This window comes from Zonotrichia albicollis, chromosome 31, assembly GCF_047830755.1.
Source record: "Zonotrichia albicollis isolate bZonAlb1 chromosome 31, bZonAlb1.hap1, whole genome shotgun sequence".
Lineage (NCBI taxonomy): Eukaryota > Metazoa > Chordata > Aves > Passeriformes > Passerellidae > Zonotrichia > Zonotrichia albicollis.
In genome coordinates this window covers 6,303,008-6,311,960 of record NC_133849.1, presented here as the reverse complement: position 1 = coordinate 6,311,960, position 8,953 = coordinate 6,303,008, and the positions used below count along the sequence as shown (strand labels likewise).

The following is an 8,953-nucleotide window of genomic DNA, read 5'->3' as shown; positions in this document are numbered from 1 at the left end:
TTTTGGGCGGGGGTTCTGCAGATCTTTTGGGGCGAATCCCGCGATTTCGGGTCACTGCTTCTGCTGCAGCGCCTCCTTGCGCGCCGCGTCCTGCAGCAGCTGCGTGTCCACCTCGTCCGCGGGCAGCTGCACGTAGCGAACCACGGAGCCGCGGATGAAGCAGTTCTTGACTGAAAAGCTGGGGAGAGACCCCTCCCCAAATTACCGAGACCCCCAAAAACCACTGAAAAACCCAAAAATCCCCACCAAAAACCCCCAAAAACCACTGAGATACACCAAAAAACAGAGATAACCCACGAATGAAGCAGTTCTTGACCGAAAGCTGGGGGAAATGGCCGTGAGACCCCTCCCCAAATTAATGAGATATCTGAGACCCCTCCCCAAATTACTGAGACCCCCAAAAACTGCTGAAAAACCCCAAAAAACCCCACCAAAAACCCCCCAAAAACCACTGAAATACACCAAAAAACAGAGATAACCCAGAACCGCAGATGAAGCAGTTCTTGACTGAGAGCTGGGGGGACATGGCAGTGAGACCCCTCCCCAAATTACTGAGATCTCTGAGACCCTTCCCCAAATTAATGAGATATCTGAGACCCCTCCCCAAATTACCGAGACCCCCAAAAAACCGCTGAAAAACCCCAAAATCCCCACCAAAAACCACTGAAATACACCAAAAACAGAGATAACCCAGAACCACAGATGAAGCATTTCTTGACTGAGAGCTGGGGGGGACATGGCAGTGAGACCCCTCCCCAAATTACCGAGACCCCCAAAAACCGCTGAAAACCCCAAAATCCCCACCAAAAACACCCAAAAAGCCACTGAAATACACCAAAAAACAGAGATAACCCACGGATGAAGCAGTTCTTCACCGAGAGCTGGGGGAAATGGCCGGGAGACCCCTCCCCAAATTACCGAGACCCTAAAAACCGCTGAAAAACCCCAAAATCCCCACCAAAAACCCCCCAAAAACCACTGAGATACAGAGAGAAACCCCAAACCACGCAGCGAACGACAGAACCGCGGATGAAGCAGTTCCTAACCCAGAGCTGGGAGAGACCCCTCCTCAAATTACCGAGACCCCCAAAAACCGCTGAAAAACCCCAAAATCCCCACCAAAAACCCCCAAAAACCACTGAAATACACCAAAAACAGAGATAACCCAGAACCACGGATGAAGCAGTTCTTGACCGAAAGCTGGGGGGGACATGGCCGTGAGACCCCTCCCCAAATTACTGACAGCCCCCCAAAAAAAACCCCCCAAATTACAGAGTTGCCCAAAATCCCCCCAAAAAACAGAGAGATACCCAAAAATCACAAGAGAGAAACCCCAAAACCAGGGAGACACAGATGAAGCAGTTCCTATCTGAGACCCCTCCCCAAATCACTGAGATATCTGAGACCCCTCCCCAAATTAATGAGATATCTGACACCCTCCCCAAATTAATGAGATCTCTGAGACCCCCCCAAATTAATGAGATATCTGAGACCCCTCCCCAAATCACTGAGATCTCTGAGACCCCTCCCCAAATTACTGAGATATCTGAGACCCCTCCCCAAATTAATTAGATATCTGAGACCCCTCCCCAAATTACTGAGATATCTGAGACCCCTCCCCAGATTACTGAGATATCTGAGACCCCTCCCCAAATTACTGACACCCCCCCGAGACCCTCCCCAAATCACTGAGAGACACCAAAACCAGAGAGATCCCCCCAAAAATCACTGAGACCACCCCCCAAAACAACCCCACAAAATCTGAGACACCCGAGACCACCGAGATCACCCCCAAAACCCCCCAGGACCACCCAAACCTCCCCAGATCCCCTCAGGACCCTCCCCAGCCCCCCAGGACCACCCAAACCTCCCCAAATCCCCCCCCAGGACCCTCCCAGAGACCCCAGACCCCCCAAAACCCCCAGGACCCTCCCCAGCCCCCCAGGACCCTCCCCAGAGACCCCAAGACCCAAAAGAGCCCCCCACCATGTGCGGGTACTTCTCGGGGTCCGTCACGCTGATGTCGGTCAATTTGATGTTCAGGTACTGGGGGGGGGCAACGGGGGGGGTCAGGGGGGGCTCTGAGACCCCCGGGGACCCCCCCCAAAAACACTGAGACCCCGAGAGACCCCGAGAGACCCCGAGAGACCCCCAAAACCCCCCAAACCCCCCAAAAACCCCCCAAGAGACCCCCAAAACCCCCCCAAACCCCCAAAAACCCCCAAGAGACCCCCAAAACCCCCCAGGACCCCCCAAAAACCACAGAGACCCCTCCGAAAATCCCTGAGACCCCCCAGGATTCCCCAGAGACCCCCCCAAACCCCCCAGGACCCCCAAACCCCCCCAGGACCCCCGACTCACCTGATCCACCGAGTGCAGCGTGCCGCAGATGCTGGGGGGAGATAGGGGGGAAATTGGGGGGGGTCTCAGTGGATTTGGGGGGATTTGGGGGGTCCTGGGGGGTCCCATGATAATTTGGGGGCTCCCAAGGGGGTTCCGGGGAGGTTTGGGGGTCCCGGGCAGTTTTTTGGGGGGGGGGTTGGGGGGGGTTTAGGAGTTTTTTTGGGGTTTTTGGGGTATTTCCGGGGGCAGTTTATGGGCAGTTTTTGGGTGGGTTTTGGGGGTGTCTTTTGGGGATGTTTTTGGAGTGGTTTTGGGGTGTTTTTGGGGTGTTTTGGGAGTGCTTCCAGGGGTTTCTGGGCTATTTTCTGGGTGCTTTCTGGGGGTGTTTTTGGGCTGTTTTGGGATATTTTTTGGGGCGTTTTCGGGGTGTCCCGACCCCCCCGGTCCCGTACCTGAGGTCGTTCTTGAGCTCCACCACCACGTCCTTGCCCACCAGGGACTTGAAGAAGGAGTAGAACAGCTGGGGGGGCACGGGGGGGTTACGGGGGGTTATGGGGGGATTTTGGGGGTCTCAGGGGGGGTTCAGAGGGTCCTGGGGGGGGTCGGGGGTCCCGCGGGGTCCCAAAATCCCCCCCAAATCCCCCCCATCCCCCCCCCGGGCCCCGCTCACCATCGCGGCCCCGAGCGCGCCACGCAGGCCCCGCCCCTTTCCGCCGCCGGCCACGCCCCGCCCGCTGCCCAATCACTGCTCGTGATACGCGATGGACCCGCCCCCTTCCGCCACAGGCCGCGCCCGCCGCTGCAGCCTCCGGCCACGCCCCCTGTCCCACATAGAGCCCCGCCCACTCAGCGGAAACCACGCCCACATCCCCTCAGACGGACCCCGCCCACCCGCGGGGGTGGCGGGAAATGAATCAGCCGCCCCCGCGCCGGGTCAAAGGTCACGGCCACGGGGGACAGCAGGGACCCCCCCCCCCCCCCGTGACACTTTGGTGACCTCTGTGACCCCCCAGTGACCCCGCAGTGACCCCAGGGACCCCCTGAGACCTCCGGGGACCCCCGGGCCCTCCCAGCCACTGTCCCAATGTCCCCTCATGTCCCCAATATCCTGAATATCCCCGTGTCCCCAATGTCCCTCTTTGTCCCCTCCTGTCCCCTCACGTGTCCCCTGTCCCTGTGTCCCCCCATGTCCCCCCCATGTCCCCAATGTCCCCCCCATGTCCCCATGTCCCACCCAGTGTCCCTTGTCCCCATGTCCCCCTCCCAGGCCACCCCATGTCCCCCCCAGTGTCTGCCCAATGTCCCCCTCATGTCCCCAATGTCCCAAATATCTCCATGTCCTGATGTCCCCCAATATCCCCTCCATGTCCCCAATGTCCCCCCCATGTCCCCATATGCCCCTCATATCCCCCCAATGTCACCCCCATCCCCATGTCCCCAATGTCCCCTCCATGTCCCCAATGTCCCCCCCAAGTGTCCCCTGTCTCTGTGTCCCCTCCCAGGCCACCCCCATGTCTCCCCTCAATGTCCCCCCAATGTCCCCCTCATGTCCCCACTGTCCCCAATATCCCAAATATCTCCTGTCCCAATGTCCCCAATGTCCTGAATATCCCCTTGTCCCCAATGTCCCCTCCATGTCCCCAATGTCCCGAACATCCCCCTGTCCCCCCCTGTCCCCATGTCCCCCCAATGTCCCCAATGTCCCCATGTCCCCAATGTCCCCACGTGTCCCCATGTCCCCAATGTCCCGAACATCCCCATGTCCCCCTCAATGTCCATGTGTCCCCCCAATGTCCCCAATGTCCCCAGTGTCCCCCACGTGTCCCCCTTGTCCCCGTGTCCCACCCCCTCCCACGCGGGGCCGGGTGGGGACCGGGAGAACCGGTGATGGCACCGGCTGTGTCACCGACCTGTCACCTCCCCGGCCACCCGCCCTGCCACCCGTGTCACCCGTGTCACCTCCCCTGTCACCTGTGTCACCTGCCCCCGCACCAACCTGTCACCAGCCTGTCACCTGTCCCTGTCCCCTCCCCTGTCACCTGCCCCCGTCACCGATCTGTCACCTGCCCCCGTCACCGATCTGTCACCTCTGTCACCTGTCCGTGTCCCCTCCCTGTCACCTGTCCCTGTCCCCGTGTCCCCTCCCTGTCCCCTCCCGCGGGATTTAAGGGCGGCCCCGGGCCAGAGCGGCACCGACCACGGAGCTGGCCGGTGAGTGAGGGGACACAGGGGACAGGATGGGGACAATGGGGACAGAGGGGACAGGATGGGGACAGAGGGGACAGGATGGGGACAGAGGGGACAGAGGGGACAGGATGGGGACAGAGGGGACAGGATGGGGACAGAGAGGATGGGGACAGGATGGGACAGTGGGGACAGTGGGGACAGAGGGGACAGGATGGGGACAGGATGGGGACAGAGGGGACAGGATGGGGACAGCCAGGGGACAGAGGGGATGGGGACAGTGGGGACAGAGGGGACAGTGGGGACAGTGGGGATGGCAAGAGGACAGGGATGGGACAGGGATGGGGATGGCGAGGGGACAGTGGGGACAGTGGGGATGGTGACAGGATGGGGACAGCACGGGGACACTGGGGACAGGGAGGATGGCATGGGGACAGGATGGGGACAGGGAGGGGACAGGCAGTGAGGACAGGGACAGGGGGCATCAGGATGGGGACATTGGGGACAGGTTGGGGACAGGGAGGGGACAGGGATGGGGACAGGGATGGGGCCATGAGCAGGACAAAGGGAAGGGACAGGGACACGGGGACATGGGGACACAGGGCTGGGGACATTGGGGACATTGGGATGGGGACATTGAGGACAGCGAGGGGACAGAGGGGACATTTGGGACGGGGACTGACACAGGGAGGAGACAGGAATGGAGACAGGGACGGGGACATTGGGGACACAGAGGGGACACAGAGGGGACAGGAAGGGGACAGGATGGGGACAGGTTGGGGACATTGGGGACACAGAGGGGACAGCAAGGGGACAGCCAGGGACAGGATGGGGACACAGAGGGGACAGGATGGGGACAGGTTGGGGACTTTGGGAAGGCGGGGCTGGGGACACAGGAACAGGGTGGGGACCTGGGGCAGGATGTGGGGACAGAGGGACACAGGGCCAGGGACACAGACATGGGGACACGGACAGGATGTGGGGACACGGGGACACAGGGACAGGGACACAGACATGGGGACACGGACAGGATGTGGGGACAGGGGGACAGAGGGACCACGGACAGGGCCAGGGACATGGGGACAGGATGTGGGGACAGAGAGACACAGGGACAGGGACACAGACATGGGGACACGGACAGGATGTGGGGACAGGGGGACACGGACAGGGCCAGGGACATGGGGACAGGATGTGGGGACAGGAGGGATGTGGGGAGGGGGACAGGGCTACGGGGACAGGGTGCTGTGGCGGCTCTGTGTCCCCTCAGTGTCCCCTTGATGTCCCCTGATGTCCCCAAATGTCCCCATTGTGTCCCCAGAGATGTGTGCCGGACTGCAGTGCCTGCTGAACCTCCTGCGCTGGGGCTGGGGACAGGGATGGGACAGGGACACTGGGACAGGGATGGCACAGGGTGGGTTCTGTGTGTCCCCTGATGTCCCCAAATGTCCCCTCATTGTCCCCAGAGATGTGTGCAGGACTGCGGTGCCTGCTGAACCTGGGGCTGGGGACAGGGATGGGGACAGGGATGTGACAGGGACAGGGATGTGACAGGGACACAGGGACGGGGATGGCACAGGGATGGCACGGGGTGGGTTCTGTGTGTCCCCTGATGTCCCCAAATGTCCCCATTGTGTCCCAGAGATGTGTGCCGGACTGCAGTGCCTGATGAACCTGGGGCTGGGGACGGGGATGGGGACAGGGATGTGACAGGGACACGGGGACAGGGATGGCACAGAGTGGGTTCTGTGTGTCCCCTGATGTCCCCAAATGTCCCCATTGTGTCCCAGGGATGTGTGCCGGACTGCAGTGCCTGATGAACCTGGGGCTGGGGACAGGGATGGGGACGGGGATGGCACAGGGATGGGACAGGGTGGGTTCTGTGTGTCCCCTGATGTCCCCTGATGTCCCCAAATGTCCCCATTGTGTCCCCAGAGATGTGTGCCGGACTGCAGTGCCTGCTGAACCTGGGGCTGGGGCTGGGGACAGGGACAGGGATGTGACAGGGACAGGGATGGCACAATGTGGGTTCTGTGTGTCCCCTGATGTCCCCTGATGTCCCCAAATGTCCCCAGAGATGTGTGCCGGACTGCGGTGCCTGCTGAACCTGGGGCTGGGGATGGGGACAGGGGTGTGACAGGGACAGGGACAGGGATGGCACAGGGTGGGTTCTGTGTGTCCCCTGATGTCCCCTGATGTCCCCAAATGTCCCCATTGTGTCCCCAGAGATGTGTGCCGGACTGCAGTGCCTGATGAACCTGGGGATGGAGATGGGGACAGGGACAGGGACAGGGGTGTGACAGGGACACGGGGACATGGATGGACAGGGTGGGTTCTGTGTGTCCCCTGATGTCCCCTGATGTCCCCAAATGTCCCCATTGTGTCCCCAGAGATGTGTGCCGGACTGCAGTGCCTGCTGAACCTGGGGCTGGGGACAGGGACAGGAGTGTGACAGGGACATGGGGACAGGGATGGCACAGGGATGGGACAGGGTGGGTTCTGTGTGTCCCCTGATGTCCCCCGATGTCCCCAAATGTCCCCATTGTGTCCCCAGAGATGTGTGCCGGACTGCGGTGCCTGATGAACCTCCTGCGCTGGGGCTGGGGGGTCCTCAAGGGACTCCTGGGGGGACACGGACACGGAGGTGAGGGGGGACGGGGACACGGGGGGGGGGGGACACGGGGGGGACAGTGACAGGGGAGGGGGTGACACGGACACGGAGGTGAGGGGACACGGGGGGACACGGGGGGGGGACAGTGACAATGACACTGGGGGGACATGGACACGGAGGTGAGGGGGGACGGGACACGGGGGGACACGGGGGGGGACAGTGACAGGGGAGGGGGTGACACGGACAAGGGACAATGATGGGGAAGGTCCTGGGGGGACACGGACACGGAGGCGAGGGGGGCACAGTGACACCGGGGGAGGGGGGGGGACAGTGACAATGACACGGGAGGGGACAATGACACGGATGGGGGAACGCGGGGAGGGGGACACAAATCGGGACACGGGGAGGGGACAATGACACGGGGGAGGGGGGGGAGGGAACACGGAGGGGACAATGACAAGGGAGGGGTCCTGGAGGGGGGGGGAGGGGACACGGAGGCGACAATTTGGGGCGGGGGTGACACCCAGGGAGGTGACAATGACACGGGGTGGGGGGACACGGGAGGGGACAATGACACGGGGGGGACATGGAGGTGACAATGACAGGGGAGGGGTCCGGGAAGGGGGGGGCGGGGCACAATTGGGACCCCCGGGGGGGCCTTGGGGACACTGGGGGGGGTCTGAGGTCAAAGGTCACCGTTTAAACCCCCCCCCTCCCCCACAGGGACCCATCCCCCCCCCGCGGGTGAGAGGACGGCGGTGGTGCCGGGCAAGGAGGACTGAGAATGACCCGAAATGACCCAAAAATGACCCAAAAATGACCCAAAAATGACCCAAAATCCCCCCCGCTGAATAAACCACCCACTCTTTGAGCAGCCTCGGTTTTTGTGCGATTTTGGGGCTTTTGGGGGCTTTTTGGGGTGGGGGACGGCCGAGGGGTCCGGGGTGGAAAGAGTTAAAACTGAACCGGAATTCTGTTTAATTAATGTATTTCTCTATTTAATTAATGTACTTATCTATTTAATGATTCTATTTATCTATTTAACTCTATTTAATTATTCTCTATTTAATTAGAAAATTTAATAGAAGAAATTAAAAAGTAAATCGAATTGCGCGGGGAAGGGAATTAAAAACGAGCTGGGAAAAGTCAAAATAAAAAATATCAATAAAAAATGAGAAAATAAGTAATAATTAAATATTAATCAGGTAAGAAATAATTAAAATTAAATGGAAGTTGTACAGGAAACAAAATCAAAAACGAGCTGGAAAAAGTTAAATAAATTTAAAAATCTGGAGATTCAGGATTTTCGGGATTTTGGGGATTTTCTCCCTCTTTTCCCAGCGGACGGACCCAAACTCGAGGGAATCAGTAAAAAATGAAAAATTTCCTTTTTATCTCCCACACGAACGGGGAAATTGGGTGGAAATGGGGACAAATCTCTCGATTTGGGGTTTTTGCTGGGCTCGGACGGAAATTTTTCCACGAAAAAGGGAAAAAAGGGGAGAAAAAGGGAAAAAAGGGAAAAAACGGGAAAAAAGGGAAAAAAAGGGAAAAAAGGGAAAAAAAGGGAATTTTTCCCGGGGCGGCCCCGCCCCCGCTCGATGGCCCATCGGGAGCGGCTGATGGTCCATCGCGACCGAGGGCTTATCGCGATTGTTGCCTTATCGCGACTGACGATGGTCCATTGCCGTTGATGGTTGATCGCGACAGCCCCGCGGCGCCTGCATTCCCCGGTTTTAACCCGAATTTCCCCTTTTTAACCCCAATTTTCCCGGTTTTAACCCCAGTTCCCCCTCTTTAAACCAAATTCCTCCTCTT

General features: G+C 59.4%; 1 protein-coding gene across 3 annotated transcripts; it reads right to left on the bottom strand.

Moving 5' to 3' along the window:
* LSM2 (LSM2 homolog, U6 small nuclear RNA and mRNA degradation associated) lies at positions 1-3,120 on the bottom strand. 3 transcript variants are annotated; one of them, XM_074529761.1, is made up of 6 exons: positions 3,014-3,120; positions 2,796-2,863; positions 2,362-2,392; positions 1,987-2,046; positions 873-881; positions 1-168 (listed from the first exon to the last, which is right to left on the bottom strand). In XM_074529761.1, exons 1-6 carry the CDS (start codon positions 3,014-3,016, stop codon positions 52-54), a joined length of 288 nt encoding a protein of 95 aa, XP_074385862.1. In that variant the 5' UTR covers positions 3,017-3,120; the 3' UTR covers positions 1-51. The 3 variants fall into 3 exon arrangements, with proteins under 3 accessions (XP_074385862.1, XP_074385861.1, XP_074385863.1); XM_074529760.1 differs by lacking the exons at positions 1-168; positions 873-881 and adding an exon at positions 371-514; XM_074529762.1 differs by lacking the exons at positions 1-168; positions 873-881 and adding an exon at positions 1,060-1,200.
* Positions 3,121-8,953: the final 5,833 nt, after the last annotated feature.

Excerpts from the sequence above, each read along its gene's own strand:
- LSM2 (XM_074529760.1), bottom strand. Across the intron at positions 2,393-2,795 it reads GAGCTCAAGAACGACCTCAG|CATCTGCGGCACGCTGCACT; the intron begins GTACGGGACCGG and ends ATCTCCCCCCAG. Across the intron at positions 2,047-2,361 it reads CGCTGCACTCGGTGGATCAG|TACCTGAACATCAAATTGAC; the intron begins GTGAGTCGGGGG and ends GCCCCCCCCCAG.